The sequence below is a fragment of the Ranitomeya variabilis genome, chromosome 1, assembly GCF_051348905.1.
Source record: "Ranitomeya variabilis isolate aRanVar5 chromosome 1, aRanVar5.hap1, whole genome shotgun sequence".
In the NCBI taxonomy this organism is placed as follows: Eukaryota; Metazoa; Chordata; class Amphibia; order Anura; family Dendrobatidae; genus Ranitomeya; species Ranitomeya variabilis.
In genome coordinates, this window is record NC_135232.1 from 763,276,508 (window position 1) to 763,304,377 (window position 27,870).

Here is a 27,870-nt window from a genome sequence, read left to right on the forward strand (position 1 = left end):
TTTGTGATCACTATTCCCCAAGTGACCCCCAACCCTTATATTTGATATGCGGTCTGGCCTGTTGGTTAATATTAGGTCTAGCAGTGCCCCCCTTCTTGTTGGGTCCTGAACCAGTTGTGAAAGGTAATTGTCTCTCATAGTTGTCAAAAACCGATTACCTTTACTGGAACTGCAGGTTTCTGTTCCCCAATCTATTTCAAGGTAGTTGAAGTCCCCCATAATAATGACTTCTCCTTGAGTCGCAGCTTCATCTATTTGCTTTACAAGGATATTCTCCATTGCTTCCATTATTTTTGGAGATTTATAACAAACCCCTATCAGTAATTTTATTATTTTTTTCCCCTCCCCTTATCTCCACCCACAGGGACTCTACATTTTCATTAGATTCACCTATATTATCACGCAGGATGGGTTTTAAGGTCGATTTTACAAACAGACACACCCCAGCCCCTCGCTTATCTGTACGGTCATTTCTGAACAGGCTATAGCCCTGCAAGTTAACAGCCCAGTCATGGCTCTCATCCAGCCATGTTTCAGATATCCCCACCATGTCATAATTATGTTCCAACAACATTAGTTCTAATTCGTCCATTTTGTTGGCGAGGCTTCTGGCATTAGTATACATGCACTTGATGTTCCTCTCTGTACCTCTATTCTTTCTTAAATTACTAACTGTTCTAACCCCACCCCCCATGCCTCCGCCACCCCCAACTTCCTTATTTGTGCCCAGGTCTCTATCTGCACTATCTTCCCCACCTATAAAATGAATACCCGCCCCCCCCATTCCCTAGTTTAAACACTCCTCCAACCTTCTAACCATTTTCTCCCCCAGCACAGCTGCACCTTCCCCATTGAGGTGCAGCCCATCCCTAGCGTAGAGCCTGTAGCCAACTGAGAAGTCGGCCCAGTTCTGCAGGAACCCAAACCCCTCCTTCCTACACCAATTCTTGAGCCACTTATTAACCTCCCTAATCTCCCGTTGCCTCTCTGGCGTGGCACGTGGTACAGGCAGTATTTCAGAAAATACCACGTTGGAGGTCCTTGCTTTCAGCTTGCAGCCTAATTCCCTGAAATCATCTTTAAGGACCTTCCACCTACCTCAACTTTGTCATTTGTGCCAATGTGCACCATGACCGCTGGGTCCTCACCAGCCCCTCCCAGTAATCTGTCCACCCGATCAGCGATGTGTCGGACTCGAGCGCCAGGTAGGCAGCACACCGTCCGACGATCCCTGTCTTTGTGACAGATTGCCCTATCTGTTCCCCTAATAATTGAGTCCCCCACTACCAGTACCTGTCTGGCCTGCCCTGCTCTCCTATTTCCCTCCTTACTGGAGCAGTCACTCCTCCGGCTTTCAGAGGACATGCCTGGCTGCAGCAAAAGTGCCTAGGGCAGCAGAAACTCTAAATGCGGCCCTGGGCAGGAGCCAGATGTCAGAGCGCACCCACAGCCACATTATCAGATCACCTGCACCGACATTCCTCCAGTGTCAGTGTGCCAACAGAGATACGCAAACTGTTTTTAGACAACATTCACCTCCATCAAAGGAGCAAATCATCTATCAAGAAAATGTACTAGGTTTTAATATGCAAATAAGACGGTATAACACTGAACCAAGACATAGGCCACACCAAGGATGCACGGAAGCGCCCAATTGATAGTGATTACACAGGACTGGCAAGAGCAGCTTGTCAGGTGATGACAGAGAGGGGGATGGGAGATAAGCAGCTAACTATTGTACATAAATCAATGTGCTGGAGATAGATGGCTGGGATGACAACTCCTCTCCAGGAATGTAGCTATTGCCAGGGTCTGGTGGTCAAGCTCCATGGAAACAAGCTGTACACTGTGTAAGACAAAAGCACTCATTGCAGGAGAATGACAGCAGCTTGAAAAAGCAAGTCTTGCCTTCTTTTCCCACACTGTGTAACTAATTAATTCAATTTAATAACTTAAGATACCCCTTTAAGTCTGAGTATTTTTTGTGCATACTAACAGACAATTGAAAATGACATAGTGCTGAACCCATCACTTGATGGAGAACATCCACACCCGACGGATCCTTTCCACCTTCTCGCTGCATTTAAAATCTTTGTAATCGTGACTGGCATTTTACCAGAAAAAAAAACACACTACATCCGGTGCCATTTTTTCCAGCAAATATTGTGTAGTCTATGACAGAGGTTCCAAACACTACCAAACATACCGTATACTGCATAACTCCCCAGGAGCAGGCTTTACAAGCTTTGGTTTTGGGGATCTGAGACAGTCCTCACCTCATTGGAGCAAGTATACTGGAAAGTAGGGTGGAATGTCTCAGACCACCGCATCACAGTGTGTATAGATTAATCTGAGAACACATTTTACAGAAAGAGAATAGAGAAATGGAAGTCTGTGAAACCATGCAAGAAACTTTTAAAAAGTTATTTTAAAAATGCATTCTCACAACAAGGCCATCTTTTACTGATGCAGTCACTTACAAGTAGGTTGACCGACTCAATCACATCCAGAAACACTTCATTTTTTCTATATTTTATTCCCTCTGATCTCCAAGAGACAGCATTGGTGACTGTGGCAGGAGGGCGAGGAGCTCCCGTTTCCAGCTTGTGTCCTTCTTGAGTGATGTACCTACACAAACAAGACAAATAGAAGATTCTATTTTACATATACATTTCTAAAAACTTCCTTCTAACATCAAGCTTGTGTGGTGGATGACATAACCGCGCTCTAGAAAACCCAAGTAATAATGTGGACTGCTCAAATACATGCTTTAATTTCTTCAAGGCAAATCGTTTCATTATGGAGGCCACTGTGCTCTTAGGAACCTTGGCCAGATCTGTCTCTGAGCTCCTTGGCCAGTTCCTTTTGACCTCATGATTCTCATTTGGTCTGACATGCCCTGTGAGCTGTGAGGTCTTATATAGAAAGGTGTGTGCATTTCCAAATCAAGTCCTATCAGTTTAATTAAACACAGCTGGACTCCAATGAAGGAGTAGAACCATCTCAAGGAGGATCACAAGGAAATGGACAGCATGTGACTTAAATATGAGTGTCTGATCAAAGGGTCTGATTGTGATATTTCAGTTTTTCTTTTTTAATAAATTTGCAAAAATTTCTTGATTTCTGTTTTTTCAGTCAAGATGGAGTTCAGAGAGTGCATTAATGAGAAAAAAATGAACTTTTTTGAATTTACCAAATGGCTGCAATGAAACAAAATTTAAAGGGGTCTGAATACTTTCCGTACCCACTGTAACTTTGGTCTGTGTCGGTGTGCAGTCCACTTTCCACGAGGCGCTCAAAAAAGTTATTTGCACCCAAAAATTGTATTAGTGAAAATTAAAACCTGTCCTAGAAAAACACAAGCCCTCAAAAAGCCTAATGAAAGAAAATAGTTGTAGGTCTCAGAATGTGGCAAGTAAAAAAAAATGGTATAAAAAATATTAAAGTGATATATTTGAAGTAAACCTTCCAAATAGACAAGATTGTTAATACTCACTCTTGCAAAATTTTGCTATCAGTAGTTTGTGGGTAGCCAAAATCCATTAATTCATCTAGCAACTCGTATATTATAACAAAATTATCCCGGATACTTTCTTCTTCTAATTCTTTGAAATATTCAGAAAATACCTAAAAGCCACAAGAATGTACTAGTTAAATACCAAAAGCACATAAAATGCATTATCATTCATCTTTAGAATGCAATTTTCGGTACAGTATTTGGAGCACTTTTGTAACCAGAACCAGGAGTGCATTCAGCAGGAACATGTACAAGTTATGTACAGAGGGGAGGTTTTTTTTAAAGGAGATCAAAACCTGAGTTTTTCAAGTGGAAGTCACTAAAGCAGTTATCCAGGACTATTTAATTTCTTTTCTACAGGCCTAAGAACCAACAGGCAGGTTAGTTGCTAACCACCTATCTGTTATGCCTGGCACTGATCTCTACCGGAACTGAGAGGTGACAGACCGCTCCTGCCGGTGCTTCAGCTGACGTCATGTGTTCTGCTCTATTGAGGAGCATGAGTGACGATCAATCAGCGTGATGCCGGCAGTCACACCTCATCGACAAAGGCATGGAAGAAGAGCTGCTGCTGAATCGCCTGCAGGAGCAGTTGGTGACAGCACTGTACCGACGCAGCAGAAAAAAAAGCAGGTAGTTGCCTCTGTTAGCACCTAACTGCATGTTAATTTTTAGGACCATAGTTATAAAAAGAGAAAAAAAAAACTCTCCTTTAGCTATGTTCATATGTTGAGTTTTTGCTCCGTTTCTTAATTCAAAATAAAAACAGTTATTTTTCAGTACCAGCAAAAGCTATGAGATTTCAGAAATCTAATTCGCAGGCTTGTTTTTTTTCACGACTAAATTGGAAAACTGCTCCGTTTTGAAAAACTGCATCATGTCACTGCTTTCAGAGTTTTGAACAGCATTTTTTGACCCAAGGACATCAATGAGAAAATTCACAAAAGCTGCATAAACGCAGTCAATTTTTTCAGCAATTTAGGTGAAAAAACAAAAAACGCAGATATAGCAGGATGTGAAACCCATTGATTTTTAGGATTTTCTTAAGTTTAAACCATAATGGGTTGGTATCTTCACATGGGCATGTTTTTTAGTATTAGCACTCTTTATTAAATTAGTGATATGTGTTAAAGCAAATAATGCCCTACTAACTCAATTCCCTATCAATGTGCGAAAGTAAATAGTGTCCAACCAACTTAATGCCTTACCAATGTGTGAAAAAGCAACAAATGAACATAGCTGTTGAAAAGTTTTTGGAGGGTTTTTTTTTTGCAGTCTTTTTGCATTGGACAGTGCCTACTTTGGAGCCGATTGCATCAGGAGCCATTTTGAAGAAGTGACATGTACAGCGGGGAAAAAAGTATTTAGTCAGCCACCAATTGTGCAAGTTCTCCCACTTAAAAAGATGAGGCCTGTAATTGACATCATAGGTAGACCACAACTATGAGTCTCAAAATGAGAAAACAAATCCAGAAAATCACCTTGTCTGAATTAACAAGATTTATTTTGCAAATTATGGTGGAAAATAAGTATTTGGTCATTAACAAAAGTTCATTTCAATATTTTTTTATATATCCTTTGTTGGCAGTGACAGAGTTCTAACGTTTTCTATAAGTCTTCACAAGGTTAGCACACACTGTTGGTGGTATGTTGGCCCATTCCTCCATGTAGATCTCCTCTAGAGCAGTGATGTTTTGGGCCTGTCGCTGGGCAACACGGACTTTCAACGCCCTCCAAAGGTTTTCCATGGGGTTGAGATCTGGAGACTGGCAAGGCCATTCCAGGACCTTCATATGCTTCTTACGAAGCCACTCCTTCGTTGCCCTGAAAGACCCATCCACATTTCATCTTCAATGCCCTTGCTGATGGAAGGAGGTTTGCTCTCAAAATCTCACAATACACGGCCACAATCATTCTTTCATGTACACAGATCAGTCGTCCTGGTCCCTTTGCAGAGAAACAGCCCCAAAGTAGGATGTTGCCACCCCCATGCTTCACAGTAGGTATGGTGTTCTTTGGATGTAACGCAGCATTCTGTCTCCTCCAAACACGACGAGTTTTGTTTCTACCAAACAGTTCTACTTTGGTTTCATCAGACCATATGACATTCTCCCAATACTCTTCTAGATAATCCAAATGCTCTCTAGCGAACTTCAGATGAGCCCGGACATGTACTGGCTTAAGCAGGGGGACACATCTGGCACTGCAGGATCTGAATCCCTGGCGGCATAGTGTGTTACTGATGGATGCCTTTGTTACGGTGGTCCCAGCTCTATGCAGGTCATTCATTAGGTCCCCCATGTGGTTCTGGGATTTTTGCTCACTGTTCTCGTGATCATTTTGACCCCACAGGATGAGATCTTGCGTGGAGCCCCAGATCGAGGGAGATTATCAGTGGTCTTGTATGTTTTCCATTTTTTTTATTATTGCTCCCACAGTTGATTTCATCACACCAAGCTGCTTGCCTATTGCAGATTCAGTCTTCTCAGCCTGGTGCGAGGCTACAATTTTGTTTCTGGTGTCCTTTGACAGCTCTTTGGTCTTCACCATAGTGGAATTTGGAGTGTGACTGTTTGAGGTTGTGGACAGGTGTCTTTTTACTGATAACAAGTTCAAACAGGTGCCATTACTACAGGTAATGAGTGGAGGACAGAGGAGCATCTTGAAGTTACAGGTCTGTGAGAGCCAGAAATCTTGCATGTTTTTAGGTGACCAAATACTTCTTTTCCACCATAATTTGCAAAATAAATCTTGCCAAATCAGACAAGGTCATTCTGGATTTGTTTTCTCATTTTGACTCTCATAGTTGTGGTCTACCTATGCTGTAATTTACAGGCCTCTCTTATTTTTAAGTGGGAGAACTTGCACAATTGGTGGCTGAGTAAATACTTTTTTTCCCCACTGTACTTTGTTTTTTCCCTACCTGGCATTTTCCAGCCCTAAAAAGAAAACTCTCAAAACAGTGTGTGGGTCATTCCATATCAAGTGATCCAAATATGAATATTTTTTTTACCTTACGTCTTTAGATTTTTTTTATTTTTTGTTTTTATGAAGTACAACTTTAGTTAATTACAAATTAAAAGTTTAGAATTTTTTTCTTCATCAGTTAATTTTTTACAGATTTTTAAAGTTTTGAAAAAGCGCGGATTTTGGCCAGTTATGGCTTTACATTTTTTATCATATCTCGGGCTAGAATTAAGATAAAGAGGTGGGAGAGGCATCATTTTTCTCAGAATGGTAGTGGCTTTCATTTGATGTGTCACAAGACTATGTTTCTTTATATTTTGTTTTGGAGAAATCAAATTAAAAGTTTTGATGCGCAATTCTGAAAAAAACGTATGTTTTAAAATTGTGAAAACAGGCATGTGTGTTACTTGTGTCCTTATTTATATTTGTACAGGGATTCAACTTGGGATCTATCAAATTTGTATTTTTTTTTAAGCCTTGAATCATCTGATCAGTGTTTGTGTGAGTTTCTTCCTTTTTTCTTTTCAAATTACAACTTACTGCATTCAACATTTATACAGTATGTAACAATAAAGAAACACAAAAATCAAATACCAAAGTGCCAGAATAAATACATCTTAATCATCATAACAACTTGCTCAGCATTTTCAACCTGAATTCATTGAACAAGCCAAAAGATAAAAGGTAATCACATCCTCAAGTGTGGTTTTCTAAATACAGTCTGATCCTAATTATATGTTAAAAACAAGATTAAAATAACCAATATTTCTACCACCTATTTATACATGGAACAATTTTTTTTCTACTATATCACTAAACATGTCATTTATGAAGTGTCTAAGAAGAATAGTACAGCAGTTAAATCCTCGTTCTATAAAATATGAACTAATCAAACAATTAACAGTAGGTTTTTACACTGGCCTGTTGTCATCAATGTGTCCCTTCTAGTGGGTGAAATGTCATCTTGCCCATAAGCGCTCACTAGCAATGGCCGTTTCCTTCTGTGTGAGTATGTGCGGCCTGTCATGGTGCTCGGCTCCACCCGAGTTATATCTGATTTTTGTTCACTTTTACAATGTCTGATTTTCTTGGATACACAAAGGACGGCGCTGGACCAGACGGTGCAGAAAAGTCACTTCTACGTCTTCATTTTCACAATCTTTGGAGAGTCCAGTAGCCGGCAGCGCCGATCATATTCACAGGTCACGTAACCAGTTGTGTCATCCATGGCCGATCTTGTGCCGCCTTCTACCACGTCATGGACGTCACCGTCTTTATTTCCACTCCTTGGGATGACAGTCCGGTATTGCTGAGTCCCTGTGATGGGTTCTGCTTCCTGTAACCGATGTTATAACAAACTCTCCTCCTCTTCGTAGTCCTGGTTTGTACAATACATGAACTGGATGTTAAGAGTATTTTTCTCCCTCCATTTGAGGAGTTGCCCGGGTGATAAGACTTGGTGGGAATACGGTCTGTGGAGGCCCGAGCTGCCGGCCTGTCATCTGCTCTGCAGTCACCGTCTACCCCTGGTCATCCTCAGCCCTAACAAAGCTTCTCCTTTGTCCTCTCCTGCTTCTAAGCTCTAACATAATAAAATAATACAGGAATATCTAACAATCATGGATTATTTGGTAAATCTAGACCCCCACACTGTTAGACCACAGGCTGAACAGATCTGAAATCAAGATTTTTGAACTGACACTGTAAGGCTGGGGTCACACATGGCGTAAGACAATACGCCACGTATTATACGTCCGTACTACGGCCGTAATATGGAGAAATGTTCCCAAAATATTGATCCGTAGTCAGGGTGTGTCAGCGTATTTTGCGCATGGCATCCTCCGTATGTAATCCGTATGGCATCCGTACTGCGAGATTTTCGCGCAGGCTTGCAAAACCGACATCTAATGGATTTATGTGCTCAAATGTTCATTAAAACATATATACAGTATGTCATTGTGACACATATATATATATTCTGTATTTATATTTCATTCAGCGCGATATCTGTGAACAGCCGCTAATTCAATTGCCGGCTTTTCATTTCTCCTGCACAAACCCGACATGATATGAGACATGGATTTCATACAGTAAACCATCTCATATCCCCTTTTTTTTGCATATTCCACACTACTAATGTTAGTAGTGTGTATGTGCAAAATTTCAGCGCTGTAGCTGCTGAAATAAAGGGTTAAATGGCGGAAAAAATTGGCGTGGGCTCCCGCGCAATTTTCTCCGCCAGAGCGGTAAAGCCAGTGACTGAGGGCAGATATTAATAGCCTAGAGAGGGTCCGTGGTTATTGGCCCCCCCTGGCTACAAACATCTGCCCCCAGCCACCCCAGAAAAGGCACATCTGGAAGATGCGCCAATTCTGGCACTTGGCCACTCTCTTCCCACTCCCTGTAGCGGTGGGATATGGGGTAATGAAGGGTTAATGCCACCTTGCTATTGTAAGGTGACATTAAGCCAGATTAATAATGGAGAGGCGTCAATTATGTCACCTATCCATTATTAATCCAATTGTATGAAAGGGTTAAAAAACACACACACACACATGATTAAAAAGTATTTTAATGAAATAAACACAGCGGTTGTTGTAATAATTTATTGTTCTCGCAATCCATTTGCAAACCCTCGCTTGGCAAAATAATAAACGCACAATATACATACCTTCTGATGTCAGATCATGTCCCACGAAGTAATCCATATGAAGGGGTTAACTAATATTACAGGCAGAGCTGCGATAATCCACTCGCTCGTGCCTGTAATCCCCGGGTGCTGAAAGGAAAGCTGGATCTGTACTTACATTGAGTCGCGGTGATGCGCCCCTGCTGGATGTTCTCATGAACTGCAGCCTGGGAACTTTTTCCCACGCTCCAGGTCATATGAGGACATCCACCAGGGGGCGCATCACCGCGACTGAAGGAAATGTAGGTCAATGACCTACATTTCATTCATTCGCCGGGGCTTACAGGCACGGAGCACCGCTGCATTAGCAGGGCTCCTGCCTGTAATATTAGTTAACCCCTTCAGATGGATTACATCGTTGGACGTGATCTGACATCAGAAGGTATGTATCTTGTGCGTTTATTATGTTGCCAAGCGAGGGTTTGCAAATGGATTGCGAGAACAATAAATTATTACAACAACCGCTGTGTTTATTTCATTAAAATCCTTTTTAATCATGTGTGTGTGTGTTTTTTAACCCTTTCCTACAATTGGATTAATAATGGATAGGTGTCATAATTGACGCCTCTCCATCATTAATCTGGCTTAATGTCACCTTACAATAGCAAGGTGGCATTAACCCTTCATTACCCCATATCCCACCGCTACAGGGAGTGGGAAGAGAGTGGCCAAGTGCCAGAATAGGCGCATCTTCCAGATGTGCCTTTTCTGGGGTGGCTGGGGGCAGATGTTTGTAGCCACGGGGGGGCCAATAACCATGGACCCTCTCCTGGCTATTAATATCTGCCCTCAGTCACTGGCTTTACCACTCTGCCGGAGAAAATTGCGCGGGAGCCCACGCCAATTTTTTCCGCCATTTAACCCTTTATTTTAGCAGCTACAGCGCTGAAATTTTGCACATACACACTACTAACATTAGTAGTGTGGAATATGCAAAAAAAAGGGGGATATGAGATGGTTTACTGTATGTAAACCATGTCTCATATCCTGTCGGGTTTGTGCAGGAGAAGGAAAAAGCCGGCAATTGAATTTCCGACTTTTCACTAACAGCGCTGCGTATTTCTCGCAAGTCACACTGCTGGTCCGTGTGGAATCCGTATTTTTCTCGCCCCCATAGACTTTCATTGGCGTATTATTTGCGCAGTACGCTGACAAACGCAGCATGCTGCGATTTTGTACGGCCGTAGAAAGCCGTATAATACTGAACCGTAATATACGGCTGATAGGAGCAGCCCCATTGAGAAGCATTGTGCCGTATGTAATGCGAGTTTTACGGACGTAGTTTATGCGCTCTTACGTACGTAAAACACGCATGTGTGACCCCAGCCTAATAGTTTTATTTTTTTAAATATGATCCCATCACGATCCCAGCTTGTATTTTGGTACAGATGTGGCTAGGAGCATAGCAGGCACATGTGCAGTTTTTGAAATTTTTAAATTAAACGTTTTTTTCGGAAATGCGTTTTAAAGTTTTGCGCTTGCATTCGCATAGGTAAAATATTATCAAAGATACTCTTGTGACATATCTGGTGAAAGCCTGTACAGTTCTGAGAAGAATGGTGTTTATTTTGTTTCTCTATCTCTTTTCTAGCCCCCTTGAGGAAGCGAGAATCTTTCTCGCGAAACGCGCGTCGGGGAGAGTGATCGCTCCTTGGTCTGACATCTTTAAAAACATGGGTAAATAACTCTTACACTTTGTTACCTTATGTGTGCGGTTCCTTATTGTATTATAAAGTGTGATACTTACCTTTAGTGGATCGGCGCTGTTACTAGATCAGCGCTGTTAGGATTACTATATCCTAACTTCAGTCACACTTATTTAACACCAGAACATTGGGTGTTACTCTGTACACGCCTATTTGGCGGTTAGTAATTATTTGGAATCTTGGCACACTGTCAGTCCTTTGTTAGTGATCACGCTGCGCTATCACCTAGCTGGATCATTTTCTTTTCCATACGTCTGACATATTGTCTTTGTACTATTGTAATGATGAATATTTGTTAAATCTTTATATGTAATAAAATATATATTTATTCTTATACGCAAAAACTCTAGAGTTCTCCTTTTTTATTAATGACAATTTTGAGTTTAGTATATTTATTTGAATTTATATTGCTGGTTTCTTTATATATCTCTGAACAAGTCTATCATGTCACTGCAGTACTGGAGACTTTAGGCTTGTAATCTCAGAAGAGAAGAAACATTAACCAACCATTGTTTTTATTTATTTAAATGATACAAATATAAAATTTATTTTTTTTTCTATTGGGTCTTAATAAAAAATGGTGTTTGCATTGAAATTGTTGTTGTTATTATTATTGCCAATTGTATAGCCAGTAGTGTAGGGGTTTCCGTGACAGTATACACAGTACCGTAGTTCCCCAATACACTATAATTAATGCTGTAGCTGGGCATCAGTTGGGCCATGCAGTAGTGTTACAAAGATGTCACTATGAAAATTAAACAAAAATGTGATAAAAACAGCACAGAGATTTGCACTCTGGTGAAAACATTATAAGCTTTCGTTTTCAATCTCTGTATATTTTTTATTGCCTATAAAACAAGCAAACAATGTTTTGTATTAAATTTAAGTGGGGCCGGCTGACTCCTGAAATGGTTAATGGACAAAATCTTGCAATACATGACCCGATTCATCCTCCTTTCAATACGGTGCAGTCATCATGTCCCCTTTGCAGAAAAGCACCCCCAAAGTATGACGTTTCCCCCCCACTATGCTTCACGGTTGGGACAGTGTTCCTGGGGTTGTACTCAATCCTTCTATCTCCAAAAACAGAGAGCGGAGTTGATACCAGAAAGTTCTATTTTGATCACATATGACCACATGACCTTCTCCCATGCCTCCTCTGGATCATCTAAATGGTCACTGGTTAACTTCAAACGGCCCTGGACATGTGTTGGCGTGAGCAGGGGGACCTTGCGTGCCCTGCAGGATTATAAATCCTAGACGGCGTAGTGCGTTACTAACAGGGATGATTGAATAGCTTCGGATAACTCCTTATCGATGCAGCTATTCGGTAAGCGCTATAGCTATTCGGATAAGTAATTATCCGAAGCTGTTCAATCATCCCTAGTTAATAACGGTAATGTTTGAGACTGTGGTCCCAGCTCTCTTCAAGCCATTGACCAGGTCCTCCCATGTAGTTCTTGGCTGATTCCAGACCTTTCACAGAATCATCCTAACCTCACGAGGTGAGATCTTGCGTAGAGGCGCTATAGTGCTTTTCTAGAGCCTTTGTACTACCCCTATATTTCCGCTAACAGATGACAGAGCTGAGCGGGGGACTTGCTTTTTTTTTTGTAGATTGAGATGAAGTGTTTGTTGGGAACATTTTACATAATATTTGGGATCTCATTTATCCGGTGCACTACGCTGACCAGTTACATCGGGGTTTCCATCTAAATCTCTGAGTGATGCGATTCAGATGAAACCCCTGAGGGATCCATTCACTATAATGCAGCAACAGAGTTATTCTGGACTTTGTCCGGCCTGTGTTCAGCGGTGTCTTTTACAGAAGTGCACAAAACTGTGGTGGACCTCCCTTCTGTGGAGGCTTAAAAAGACGGACAGTGCTGGATCATTGACAGCCAGACGGCATCCAGAGTGCCCCCATCTGCCTCATTATAGGGAATCTTGCACCGGGTTCCATCTGAATCATGTATTTCAGAGATTTATGCAGAAAATCCGATGTAAGCACTCAGCATAGTGTGCAAGATAAATGTGCGCAAAGCCTTACTGTGATCTTTGGAAGGCAGGATGAACAAATCAGCAGAAGGTGAAGAATTGTTTTTATTTATTTTTTATGCCATTCCTTGTGCAGTATCAGCAGCATCAGAGGGGTTAAACTCCTGTGATCAGTGCTAGCACCGAACGTGGGGGTTGCTGCATGGTGACAGCTCTCATATAGAGCCGACACCCGCATGTGATCTTGGCAGAACTCAGCGTGAGTATATACGGAGATTTGAGGGAATGCAACTCCTGTGGTGATATATATATATATATATATATATATATATATATATATATATATATATATATATATATATATATATATATATATATATATATATATATATCACATGTCGAGAAAGGGTTAAGGGAACAAAAATTAAAAGTTTTAAAAATGCTAAATTTTCTAACTTTTCACAATAAACAATTTACATTGAACAAATATTACCACTAACACGAAGCAAAATATGCCACGAAAAAAGCAGTCTCAGAATCAGTGGGATCCGTTGAAGCGTTCCAGAGTTATGACCACATAAAGTGACAGTGGTCAGAATTGTAAAATTTGGCCTGGTCAGGAAGGTGAAAACAGGCTGTGGCGCGAAAGGGTTAAAGTGGGTTGTATTTCCCTGTACTGTTTGTGTCTGTACTTGCATCTTCAATGTAAGAGTGGTTTCTTTCTGTTGTCTACAAACAGCAAATTTTTACGCACTTTCAGTCAGGGGGATGTATGGTCAATATTTTCTTCTACGGTTGTAATACAGCTATATGTATGTACCCCGTCAACATGTATTTTTACCACAAAATCGGTGCGTTTTCAAATTAACTGTTAATGGCTAAACAATTTTGCCTGCGAAACACTGGATTACGTACCGGTAATGCTCTTTTATAGAGCCACGACAGCACCCACTTGAGAGAGGGGATCCGCCCCTAGGAACAGGAAACCCTATGGAGAGATAAAAGGGGCGGTCCCCCTCACTCCCACAGTTGGGTTACAGAGATTGCGAGGAACCGCCCACCAGATTTAGTAGGCAATTTGATATCAGCTTTTATCATTAGTTAACTTAGTATGGCTAACTACAAGAACCAAAAAACACCCTTAATCGTGCTTTTATAAAAATAACTTAATAGGGTGGGAAGTAAAGGGGTGCTGTCGTGGCTCTATAAAAGAGCATTACCGGTACGTAATCCGGTGTTTTCTCTTCGCCACGACAGCACCCACTTGAGAGACTTTCAGAGATAGTCATTTGGGAGGGATCACAGTGTTAAGAACTGATCTACCAAAAGACAGGTCAGATGAAGAAGATAAATCCAATCTATAGTGATTATAGAATGTAGTGGGAGAAGCCCAAGTTGCGGCCTTACATATCAGTTCTATTGGAACTTCTGCTCGCTCGGCCCAGGATGATGCTATCGCCCGAGTGGAGTGTGCTTTTACAGTCTCAGGCGGGTTCTCCCCTTTGGATGAATAGGCCAGACATATTGCATCCCGAATCCACCGAGATAAAGTGCCCTTCGTGATTCCATCTCCTTTTCTATGGCCCTGGAAGGAAATAAAGAGAGCCCTGCTCTTCCTCCAGGCGCTAGTTCTGTCTAAATAGGCTAATATGGCCCTCCTCACATCTAATGTATGGTATTTTTGTTCTTCCTGATTCGTAGGGTTATCATAGAAGGAGGGAAGAAAAATTTCTTGTGATCTATGAAATTTAGTGCATACTTTGGGTAAGTAGGAAGGGTCTGTTTTTAGGACAATTCTGTCTGGAAATATAGACATAAACGGTGGATCTATCGATAATGCCTGTATGTCGCTTACTCTTCTAGCTGATACCAAAGCAACAAGAAGAGCTGTCTTGATGGAAACATGTTTTATGTGAGCTGAATGTAGTGGCTCAAAGGGGTGGTCTGTTAGAGCTTCAAGGACTAAATTAACATCCCAAGGTGGTACATGGGGAATTTGGACTGTCTCTGACCTTTGGCAAGCTGCGATAAACCTGGCTACCCACCTGTCACCTGCAATATCGTGACCATATAAAGCACCAAGCGCAGAAATGTGTACTTTTAAGGTACTGACTGCCAGACCTAAATCGCGCCCTTTTTGAAGAAATTCTAGGACCATAGGGATCTGAATCTCGTTTGATAGTGCTGTTGGGTAGAGGTTTAAGAATTTTTTCCACACTCTCACATAAATGGATGTGGTAGATTTTTTCCTACTTAGTAGGAGAGTGTCAATTACTTTGTTAGAAAATCCTCTCATTTTTAGCAGCCGCCTCTCAAATGCCAGGCAGTCAACCGCAGACCCTTCACCTGAGGGTGGTTGAAGGGGCCTTAGGAGAGCAGATCCTGATCCTCCGGAAGGATCCACGGGTCTGAAATTGACATAATTCTCAGCCAGGAGAACCATGGCCTCTTGGGCCAAAATGGAGCTATTAAGATCACATTTGCTCTGTCCTCCCTTATCTTCCTGATCACCGTTGGAAGAAGTATTAGTGGGGGAAAGGCATATGCTTTCTGGAATGTCCATGGGACTTGCAGAGCATCGAAGATATCTGGATTGTCGGATCGGAACAATGAAGCGAACCTTTTGACTTGTCTGTTGTGTCTCGTCGCAGAAAGGTCTATCTCGGGAGTACCCCATTTTTTGATTATCATTAAAAAGATACGACGGCTGAGAACCCACTCTCCTTGGCGGAGAGTGTGGCGGCTGAGGAAATCCGCTTTTGGATTGTCGACTCCTCTTACATGCAGTGCTGATAAGGATAGGAGGTGCTCCTCTGCTATGGATAGAATGTCGCCGGCTATACACATGAGAGCTTCTGATCTTGTTCCCCCTTGGTGGTTTATGTATGCCACCGCTGTCATGTTGTCTGAAAAGATTCTTGTATGCGTTCCGTGTAACTGCGGAAGAAATTTACATATGGCATGAAAGATTGCCTTCAGTTCTTTTTGATTAGAAGAATCATTCGATTCTCTAGGAGACCACAGACCTTGAACTATTTGATCTCCTAAGTGTGCTCCCCAACCACTAGGACTGGCATCGGTAAAGAGTGTTTTTGAAGGTTTAACCACCCAGGGAACCCCACTGGTAAAATGACTCTGGTCTAACCACCAGGTAAGAGAATCTACCACGTCAGATGGTAAAGATAACCGACTATCCAATTGGCCTTGTAACCTCTCTTCTTCCTGTAGAATTTTATATTGTAATTTTCTACTATGGAATTGGGCCCATGGGACAGCCGGGATACATGATGTAAAGGAACCAAGAAGGGACATCCCTTCTCTTAGGGAAATTAGGGGTTTATTAATCACCGATTGTACCTTGTTTATAATTGCTAATTGTTTAGAGTCGGGAAGAAAGCACCTTTGATTTGTAGAATCTAGAATAAGCCCTAGGAATGTTTGTCGAGTTGTGGGGGACAGCCTGGATTTCTCCCAGTTTACTAACCACCCCAATTCCTGTAGGGACGAAATTGTATCAAGTACTCGTTGATGGCATTGGGAAAGAGAGTTGCCCACTATAAGAAGGTCATCTAAATATGGTATTACAAGAGTGTCTTTTAATCTCAAATATGACATTACTTCTGACATTAATTTTGTGAAGACTCTCGGAGCTATCGACAGTCCAAAGGGCATTGCTGTATATTGATAATGCCTTATCTGACCTTCCATTATAACTGCCACCCGTAGATATTGCTGATGTTCAATGAAGATTGGTAGATGGTAATACGCATCTTTAAGGTCAAGTACTGCCATAAAGCAATGGGGAAACAGGAGCTTTATAGTTGATCGTATAGACTCCATTTTAAAGGTTTGGTTTTCTAAGAAGACGTTTAGTCTTTTCAGGTTAATTATTGTCTAAATGATCCGTCTGGTTTTGGAATCAAAAATAGAGGGGAATAAAAACCCCTTCCTTTTTGATGAGAAGGGACTTCCACTAGTACCCCTTTGGACAGGAGATTTATTATTTCCTGTTCCAAGGCCTCTTGTTGTGAATGAGACTTTAAGGAAGTCAATAAGAATGAGTCCGGAGGGACTCGGGCAAATCTTAATTTAAGACCCGTAGATATAAGGCTAGTTGCCCATGGATTGGAAGTCATTGTCAGCCATTGTGAAGTGAAGAAAGACAACCTACCACCAACGGGTAGATCTGTCCTAACGGGTTTTATCCTCAGGTTTGAATGGACGTTTTCCGAAAAACGCTCCTTTCTGCTTAAAGTCTTTATTAGCCCAGCGGTCTTGGTTTTTATAGTCCTTTCTTCTATTAAACGTGGGCTTACGGAACGCTCTCCTGTAGGATGGGAGATAAGTGTTATTGGGGAACCCCTTCTTCCTCTCACCCGCTTTAGTTAGTATTTCGTCTAACTTAGTACCAAATAGGTACTCACCCTGGCATGGAAGACCACATAATTTAGACTTCGTTTGGGGATCTCCTTTCCACCCCTTTAGCCATAAGGCTCGACGAGCCGCGTTAGTCAGACCTGCCGATTTGGCAGCTAGCCGTATGGAATCAGCTGAGGAATCCGCCAAAAAGGCTGTAGCTCCTCTAATTAACGGTATGGAAGAGATCAGTCTATCTCGGGAAAGGCCGCTCTTTAATCCTTCTTCTAAATCATTTAACCAGACCAACATGAACCTGGCAGTGCATGTGGCTGATATAGCCGGCCTGAAGGCTCCAGTACAGGATTCCCATGCTCTTTTTAAGAGGGTATCCGCTTTCCGGTCTAGCGGGTCTTGCAAGGAGCCGGAATCTTCTACGGGTAGCAAAGATTTTTTAGAAGTGGAAGCCACTGCTGCATCTACCTTCGGGGCTTTTAACCATATAGAGAAATCTTCGTCATTAAAGGGATAGCGTCTTTTTGACGAAGACGCCAGTCCTCTTTGTCCCTGGCTTTCCCACTCCTTTTTTACTACATTTTTAATTGCTGGAATTACAGGGAAAGAAGGTTTTTTCCTCTCTGACAGGCCTGCAAACATCACGTCCTGTGGTGTTTTAGGGATTTTTGTGTCTTCAATACCCATGGTGTTACAAACTGATCTTACTAAATTATCGATACTGTCTGTGGGAAAGCATGTATCCCGCTCATCATCTGAGGAAATGATCCTTTGGGACCCATCCGAATCTTTATCTTCAGTCTCAGAGGACTGCTCAGACCTGGGGGAATTATATTTTTTTCTACCCTCGGGAATTTTTTCCGAGCTTCGGAAGGCCTGTAATTCTTCCCTAATCATACTCCTTATATCTTCCGACCTTACTGAAGACTCCTCACGTAAGGTGGATTCGATGCAAGACTGGCACAGCTTCTTTAAATAATTATCGGGGAGCGGCTGAGAGCATAAAGCACATTGTATGTGTTTGGTTTTCCCCGTTCTTTTTGCCTAAGGAATATAGACAAAGAGGGGGAGTGTAATCAGCCTAAGAGGGTACACACACACACTCACCCAGTGAGGTTGTTGTTACAATACCGGCTGATGAGGAGGAGACGGAGGCACAGATGGAACCGACCGGCCTGATTTCTTATCTCTGGCGCTTTTGGAAGAAGATGATCTGCGACTGCTGCTTGTTCGGCTACTAGGCGCAATAGCGGTGACTTCGGATGAAGCCATCGCCGGGTCCTGTGGAGATGCCATGATGGACGCCGGAGGATCAGTGCCGGCGTCCTTTTCTAATGGGGGCCGCCATCTTCTTCCTGCCGCACCCGGAAGTGACCGCTACATCCGGGTCGCGGCTATTCAGTATGCGCCTGCGCTCCCACCAGCATCAGCGCAGGCGCCGTCCTCCTCCTGTTTCACCCCGGAAGTTACGATCTGCTTCCAGGGGATAGTATACCGGACCCACGCTGCCTGCGCACCATGAGGGATGGCGCCGCAGGATCTCCTTACCCCAGCGATTTGGTCCTTGCAGGTCTGCTGGGTTGATCTCCATGAGCCAGGCGACTCCCCGGACCTGGCCTCACAGTACCTGCCAGCAGAGGGGGCAAGCTGCCATAGGACCCCCGACGCTGCTTCCAGCTTCTGGAGCCCTTGCCGTCCCATAAAGGTAAACTGCGCAAGCGGCATCCAGGCTGGGCATCCTCTTCTCTCCAAGGGTCTCCCGTAGGAACAGGAAACCAACTGTGGGAGCGAGGGGGACCGCCCCTTTTATCTCTCCATAGGGTTTCCTGTTCCTAGGGGCGGATCCCCTCTCTCAAGTGGGTGCTGTCGTGGCGAAGAGAAAAATCCACAGCCATTCACAATCAATAGGAAAACCACTGTGTTACTGCCAAATGTGACGATACCCTTGAAACTTATTCCAATCCAAGCCTGTCAGCGGTGAAACGGTAATAGCCCTTTTACATTTAGAACCACGTTACATATTAAAACTAGAGGCAATGTTTGTTAAAATGATACACACCGCAGGGATACCACAGGTCTGGCTTACGCCATAGGTGCATTAATAGAATGTCACCTTATCCACATGACTGTCTTCATGCATTACAGATCATATTACATGAAGCCTCAGCCATTTAACTTCTCACCTGAACCACCTTGTAAAGGAAGGAGAAGACCAAGGACACACAAGCATTCTTTTTGGATGTTGCGACCACTGGAGCACTGTTAAGGTTATTACAATGGCAAGTCAAAAGTTTACAGAACATTTAATACAAGACTAACATGTCTTAGAAGAAATACGTGGAGACTTTGCATGTACAAAGAGGGAATAGATCAACAGAAATCTACAGAACTGAAAATACAGTTCGGTCCAGAAATGGACAGTGACAAGTGTTGGCATTTTAGCCTTTTACCAAAACATATTGAAGATACAGTTATATAATCAATCTGGGCTTAATGTGCAGACTCAGCGTAAGGCCGGGATCATCACATGAACGAGACAATCGGGTCCATTATGTAAATGACACTCCAATCAAACTCTGATCAGGGTCAGCTTAGTGTGATCCGATCCTCTCTAGTCATAAATCTAGTGAAATAGAGGTCTCAAGGTCATTCAAATCAGTAGATCATATAAACCTTTAAAATTATCAATTTTATTAGGTATGAATTAAAAGAAAAAATTGGGCACAAAAAAAAAGTATTTCTGTATCTCCCTAGTGGGATGGATACATTTCTTCACACCAATTATATCCTGTTGTGCCCTACGGTGTTATCCTATTAAAATAAACTTCCTAAAGGTACCTTCACACGAAGCGACGCTGCAGCGATAGCGACAACGATGCCGATCGCTGCAGCGTCGCTGTTTGATCGCTGGGGAGCTGTCACACAGACCGCTCTCCAGCGACCAACGATGCCGAGGTCCCCGGGTAACCAGGGTAAAACATCGGGTTACTAAGCGCAGGGCCGCGCTTAGTAACCCGATGTTTACCCTGGTTACCAGCGTAAAAGTAAAAAAAAAAACAGTACATACTCACCTGCGCGTCCCCCAGCATCTGCTTCCTGACACTGACTGAGCTCCGGCCCTAACAGCACAGCGGTGGCGTCACCGCTGTGCTTTCACTTTCACTTTAGGGCCGGCGCTCAGTAAGTGTCAGGAAGCAGACGCTGGGGGACGCGCAGGTGAGTATGTTCTGTTTGTTTTTTTTACTTTTACGCTGGTAACCAGGGTAAACATCGGGTTACTAAGCGTGGCCCTGCGCTTGGTAACCCGATGTTTACCCTGGTTACCAGTGTAAAACATCGCTGGTATCGTTGCTTTTGCTGTCAAACACAACGATACACGGCGATCGGACGACCAAATAAAGTTCTGGACTTTATTCAGTGACCAGCGACATCACAGCAGGATCCTGATCGCTGCTGCGTGTCAAACTAAACGATATCGCTAGCGAGGACGCTGCAACGTCACGGATCACTAGCGATATCGTTACAAAGTCGTTTCGTGTGAAGGTACCTTAAGTGCGGAGGCTAGCAACCTACAATAAATGGGGCCCCCACTCACTAGATGATCCATTTAACCCTAAACTATGACCTTATTGTGTAAGCATTATCAAAGTTCATATACGAGGGGTACACAGGGTGGATACACAAGTTACAAAGGGTAAAGGAAGGTGAATATCTATAGTGATAGACACTGGTAGCATATAACCACCTGACAGTCATACGCTATGTGTTGTGGAGGATCGGATACACCCTTTCTCAGCTCCGATAATTGGTGTGCAATATGCTGTCAGCATTTAGTATTAGTAAATCTGATTGCTGATCACCGGTTACTTATCTTTCGCTTTCATGTTCCCCCGTACCTTGGCCCGGATAGTATACCTGGCAGTGGAGCGGTGTCGCTATACACGCAAGTGACTCACTGAACCAATGAGAAGTGGAATTAGGTTCGAGGGGTAACTAATGCCCAGAATTTTAATACGTATTTTACCCTTCTCCCAGTTTAAAAAAAATCATGGAGAACCTCTTTAAGCGGATATGCACATATATTTTAACCAGAGAAAAAGGATACAATATAAATTATTGTGTTTAATCCACATGAAGCGCACTCCGCCATGAGCCAAAATTGGTGAAAGTGCCCCTTCCTCTTCCTTCTCCATTAAGATCGGCATAAAGTGTTCAACTTCAGACATGTCCACATCTCCACGGTAATTTCGACAAATGAGGACCTGGAAGAATTAGAAGAAAAAAAAAAAGGGGGACGATGGATTAAATATATCAAATAGGAGACAAATCAAGGGTAAAAAAACCAGCAAAAAATGCCTGTATTCTATGTAACGACCAAAGTGAAGACTGACTAAGTAATTAATGTGGTTTGCTCAGTCAGCCATACAGCACGTTTTACATTACACACCCCGAGATTACTACAGCCAGCACTGACAAAAGGCAGCACGTCCTGCTCGCTAAGCAGCCTAGCACTGCATGGAACCCAAAACTCGTAATCTTTTCAGGCTCGGATTTAGACAAAGTCCTGAACGTAGCCTGCTGAACGGCACAACATATGAGCTACTGCATGTGACAAGACGCAAACAAGCCCTCCCTTAGAACACACCCAAGGGGCTTTCGTTAAAAAAACAGTCCCAAATATTAGCACTGCCTATTACATACTGTAACGCACTGTAAACAAAGGCAGGTAGAAGGGGAGATAGGAAAGGTTGCCAAGAAAATCGGATTTACAGGGCTACAGCGGACAATTCCCAGCAGCTTCTCTTCCCTATGTCAGGATACTGCAACATTGCTATTCATGAAATTCCCTTACACATAATCCAGAATAGTCTCCCAGCCTGCACTGAGCACCTTCCTACAGCGAGTCTGACCTACAAATGTATATAGATGTTATAATACAGGGGCTTCTCTCAAATAGTCAGAGCACAAAGTGGCAGGAGCAAGGACAAACTGCATGGTCGCCAATTCATGTGATGTCAAATAACACCATTATATGTAAAGTGCATTTGTAAAAGGGGTTGGCCCCATTGTACAACCCCTTTAATAACGAAGAATATGTTTACTTTGCCTACTATACTTTTCTTCATGTGCTGTCTGATAACACGGCCTACCATGAATACTTCTCTTTAAAAAAACCTCATGCCAACACACAATTTTGTTTAATTTCAGCAACATGTGAATATATGCTAAGTATGTGGTCCACACCATAACTATAGAGATGCAGGACACATATACTACTCAAAAAATAAAGGGAACATTTAAATACCGCAATATAACTCCAAGTCAATCACACTTCTGTGAAATCAGCCTGTCTAGTTATGAAGCAACATGGATTGTGAAACAATTTCTCCTGCTGTTATGCAAATAAAACAAAAAGCGGGTAAAATTAATAGGCAATTAGCAAGACAACCCCTATAAAGGAGTGATTCTGCAGGGGGTGACCACAGGCCATTTTTCTATTCTCATCCATTTTGGTTGTTGTTTAGGTCATTTTGCATTTTGTTTTTTCTCTCACCCCTACAACCCACAGAAGTTGCATATACTGCAGCTCATCCAGGATGGCACATCAATGCAAGCTGTGCCACAAAGGGTATCTGTGTCTGTCAGCAGTGTGCAGAGCATGGAGCAGATACTAGGGCATGAGAGGTCAACCCAACATCAGGACTGATACCTCTTTGTGCAAGGAGGAATAGAAGCAGTGCCAGAGCCCTGTAAAATGACCTCCAGCAGGCCGCTAACATCCATGTGTCTGATCAAACTGTCAGAATCAGACTCCATGAGGGTTCTATGATGTCCACAAGTGTGCTTACAGCCCAACACCGTGCAGGACGAATGGTATTTGCCAGAGAACACCAAGATTGGCAGATTCAATACTGGCACTCTGTGCTCTTAACAGATGAAAGCAGGTTCACACTGAGCACATGTAACAGTCTGGAGATGCTGTGGAAAACATTCTGCTGCATGCAACAATCTCTAGCATGACCGGTTTGGCAGTGGGTCATTAATGGTGTGGGGAGGCATTTCTCTGGAGGGCCACACAGCCCTCCATGTGCTCACCAGAGGTAGCCTGACTGCCATTAGATGCTGGGATCAGATCCTCAGACAATGCCAGACCTCATGTGGCTGGAGTGTCAGCAGTTCCTGCAAGATGAAGGCATTGATGCTATGGACTGGCCTGCCCTTTCCCAGACCTGAATCCAATCATGCACATGAGGGACATCATGTCTCATTCCATCCACCAAGGTCATGTTGCACCACAGACTGTCCAAAAGTTGACTGATGCTTTAAACCAGGTCTAGGAGTAAACCTCTCAGGAAAACATCAGCAGCCTCATCAGGAGCATGCCCAGGAGTTGTAGGTAGGTCATACAGGCACGTGGAGGCCACACACACTACTGAGCATCATTTCCTTGTCTTGAGGCATTTCCACTGAAGTTGGATCAGCCTGTAATTTGGTTTTCCACTTAGATTTTGAGAATCATTCCAAATCCAGACCTCCATGAGATTATTTTGATTTACATTGATCATTTTTATGTTTTATTGTTCTCAATGTATTCCACTATGTAATGCATAAAGATTTGCAACTGGAATATTTCATTCAGTGATATCTAGGATGTGGGATTTTAGTGTTCCCTTAATTATTTGAGCAGTGTATTTGGCACCTATTGTTCTGTTTAGAAAAATTCCAGTGAACCAATCACAGGCTTCTTTGGTCTGGCCATGTGTTTGCCTCTGTGAAAAGGTGCCAAGTTATATTACACGTCTGTTGATTGCTTGAGTATGGTAGTCATCAATTCAGTGGGGGGTATATAGAGTTATAGCTGTCTGATCACCGATCTACAACTGGCCATTGTAAATCTTATTATACTTCACGATTACATAATATTGGATTCTATTTGTACTGGGCTGCTTGCTGTAGTTTTGATAATATCGCAGTTCTCTGAATGCCAAGCTCTGTATAGCCCCGTCCAGAACACTGATTGGCAACTGTCTATGCACAGTGGTGGGGGTCTGGCTGGACTACCTGGCAGCAGGTTTACTAGCCCTCTAGTGAGAATCTCCTGCTACCATAATTAAACAGTAATATTATCAAAACTGCAGCAAGAAGACCAGTAAGAGACACAGTGCTGGAATCAGTGTCTGTGTCCTTAACATTACGCTGCTTTCAGATTAGGGGGCAAAAACCTGGAAACAGATTCCCTTTAATAGAGGTTCCTATAGCATTTATTACAATATAGTACTGGGAAATAGGTGGTCGCCTACATCCCCTCCATGTGTGGTATGATTTAAAGGAACCTGCCACCAGAAAACATGGATGGGGGGGTTAAGCTACAGGATAATAGCGTTACTAACCTGCCCGGCGCCTGCATGTGGCAGAATGTTCCGGGGAGAAAATTAACTGACCGACCCCGTGACAGGAGCCTGAATGTGCGGGAGGGAATAACGTTCACTTTCTCCCTGCAGTGTTCGGCTAAGTGCAGGCGCCAGGCAGGTTAGTAACGCTATTAACCTACACATTAACCCCATATTTGCAGGCTGGTGCTATCTCTTGCATTGCTTGTCTGTAGGATTTTGCCTGACCGGCCTAGCCCTGCGTTTCCTGGCTTTACTATTTTCTACATTCCGTGTTTGATGAGGATTTGTAGATTTTTCGCTCGGGTTTCTTCCCCCAGGCTCACCACGATCTGTGCGGACATACAGAATACATACACAGCAGATTTTATGTTTACTGTGGGCAAGCGGCGGGAACTAAAGAAAAAACACAGGAAAACCCCAGTCCACATTTGGATGCCGCTGCCTTTATCACACATCAGCTATCCTCCATCACTAATGGACCGGTTCTCCCCAATGTATCATCATCGGGTTGCCCAGACTTGGTCTTTTTACCCTGGACCAGGTACATGGTCTGAAGTCTGATTCATCCGTTCACACTGGAGCCAGCAGTATACTTTATACAGCAGAATAACATGGTACCATCTCCATCACCCGATGAGGCGACTGTTTCCTTTACTGCCTTATAAAAAGCCGCTTTCTTACTGTGGGGTCTGTGGGCAGCCAGCTATGGCATCACTAGCATTAGTCAGCGCTGTTACCAGGTGTGTGAGAACGGTCTGCACCCCGTGAGAATGGGGCACACTAGGCATCCCATGGCAGCGGTGCCGCCTGCACACGCGGTGCCCGGAGACAGCCTCTCACCTTGCCCTTCAGGTCAAGCACGTAGACCGCGCTGGCCGACATCCTCCCACAGCAGCACAGAGGCCTCAGTCTCTGCTCATCCCCGTTATAGCTCGGTGTAGCGGTCTGCGTTGCTCACAGGAAGCACCCTCGCATCCCTTCCGGGCATCCCTGTCACAGAGCCCTCCACACTCAAGATGGCTGCTCGGAAACGACATAGCTCGTCATCGCTGTGCATTCCCCTACCAACATGGCGGCCGTGCGCTCAGCGCCTGTCACGACCAGAGCCACAGTGGTGGGAACGCGCCTGAGCCGGTGCGGTGACCAAGACCGGAGGCTGTGTCCTGCAGTGTGCCGGTCTGCCAGCTGTTGGGCGGCAGGGTACAGGTCTGCAGATGCAATACTTCTTATAGCGAGTATGCAGAGTAGGGAACCGAAGCTTTTACACCGGGATTCTGTAAAATAGTGCGACTTTTACGAGGCTGAAGTTGGTTTCTTATTCGTTCAGTTTCTTATTCGGCAATTTTTTCTTTTCTGTTTTTTATAGGTTTAACAACAAAAAATAATCATCACAATAATAAAACACAATGCAGCGAGGAGCCCTGATGTGAATACCCTTAAAAACGGCTACAAAAACAACAAAACTGGCACAAAAATGGGCATCAAAGTGGGCACCAAAGAGCGCTGAAGAAAGGGTTAAATGCCTTTGGGCCACTGATCTCACACTGCTGACATATAGAACAAGGCGCCCCACATCCAAACCAGTTATTTGCAGCCTGGCCCAAATGGGTTCTGGGCACCAGAACTGGCATCAAAGTGGGCAAACAGCCCATTTTCACAGATTTGAATAAGTAACTGATGTTTTTAAGGGGTTAAATGCCTTTGGGCCACTAATACGACTCATAAAATACACAGACAGTGATGCCCTGCATCAAACCCAGGTCTCTCCAGCCTGGCCCAAATGGGTTCTGGGCATCAGAACTGGAATCAAAGTGTGCAAACAGCGCATTTTCACAGATTTGAATAAGTAACTGATGTTTTTAAGGGGTTAAATGCCTTTGGGCCACTAATACGACACTTAAAATACACAGACAGTGAGGCCCTGCATCAAACCCAGGTCTCTCCAGCCTGGCCCAAATGGGTTCTGGGCATCAGAACTGGAATCAAAGTGGGCAAACAGCCCATTTTCACAGATTTGAATAAGTAACTGATGTTTTTAAGGGGTTAAATGCCTTTGGGCCACTGATCTGACACTTAAAATACACAGAAAGTGATGCCCTGCATCAAACCCAGGTCCCTTCAGCCTGGCCCAAATGGGTTCTGGGCACCAGAACTGGCATCAAAGTGGGCAAACAGCCCATTTTCACAGATTTGAATAAGTAACTGATTTTTTTAAGGGGTTAAATGCCTTTGGGCCACTGATACGACACTTAAAATACACAGAAAGTGATGCCCTGCATCAAACCCAGGACTCTCCAGCCTGGCCTGTCATGATCTCAATGGCAAGAGAACATAGCATAAGCATATATAGGAACTAGCTCTTGGAAGATGGGAACTGAGCTGACCATGAACTAAACCTAACGCACAACTAGCAGTGGCCGGGTAGCATGCCTACGTTGATTCTAGATGCCCAGCCCAGCCGGAGGACTAAATAAAGCTAGCAGAGGAAAATATTAGTCCTAGCTCACCTCTAGAGAAATACCCCGAAAGGAGACAGAGGCCCCCCACATGTATTGGCGGTGAGTTGAGATGAAATAACAAACGTAGTATGAAAATAGGTTTAGCAAATTTGAGGTCCACTTACTACATAGCAGAAGACAGAAAGGACACTTTCATGGTCAGCTAAAAACCCTATCAAAAACACCATCCAGAAATTACTTTAAAACTCTGGCATTAACTCATAACACCAGAGTGGCAATTCCCGTTCACAAGAGCTTTCCAGACACAGTAACGAAACTACAGCTGTGAACTGGAACAAAATGCAAAAACAAACATGGACAAGAGTCCAACTTATCTAGTAGTTGTCTAGGAGCAGGAACAAGCACAGAGAGGCTTCTGATAACATTGCTGACCGGCAAGCAACTAACAGAGCAGCAAGGTTATATAGCGACTCCCACATCTTGATGGGAACAGGTGAACAGAGAAGATGAAGACACCAGTTCAATTCCACCAGTAGCCACCGGGGGAGCCCAGAATCCAAATTCACAACAGTACCCCCCCCTCAAGGAGGGGGCACCGAACCCTCACCAGAACCACCAGGGCGATCAGGATGGGCCCTATGAAAGGCACGAACCAGATCGGAGGCATGAACATCAGATGCATTCACCCAAGAATTATCCTCCTGGCCGTATCCCTTCCACTTGACCAGATACTGGAGTCTCCGTCTGGAAACACGAGAGTCCAAGATTT

At 43.4% G+C, this 27,870-nt stretch overlaps 1 protein-coding gene across 2 annotated transcripts in view; it reads right to left on the reverse strand.

Annotated features, from left to right (window-relative positions):
• LOC143783367 (AP-1 complex subunit mu-1) overlaps positions 1–25,686 on the reverse strand; it is a 66,969-nt gene extending 41,283 nt beyond the window's left edge. The window contains exons 1-5 of one of the 2 annotated variants that reach the window (XM_077271785.1): positions 25,483–25,686; positions 21,354–21,510; positions 19,432–19,499; positions 3,497–3,627; positions 2,481–2,628 (exon numbers count right to left, since the gene is read on the reverse strand). In XM_077271785.1, the coding sequence (XP_077127900.1) occupies positions 2,481–2,628; positions 3,497–3,627; positions 19,432–19,499; positions 21,354–21,510; positions 25,483–25,524 (546 nt within the window). In that variant the 5' untranslated portion in view covers positions 25,525–25,686. Of the gene's footprint in view, positions 1–2,480; positions 2,629–3,496; positions 3,628–19,431; positions 19,500–21,353; positions 21,511–21,695; positions 21,818–25,482 lie in introns of those variants that run through there. The other variant, XM_077271789.1, reaches the window with a different exon arrangement.
• Between the last annotated feature and the right edge of the window lie 2,184 nt (positions 25,687–27,870).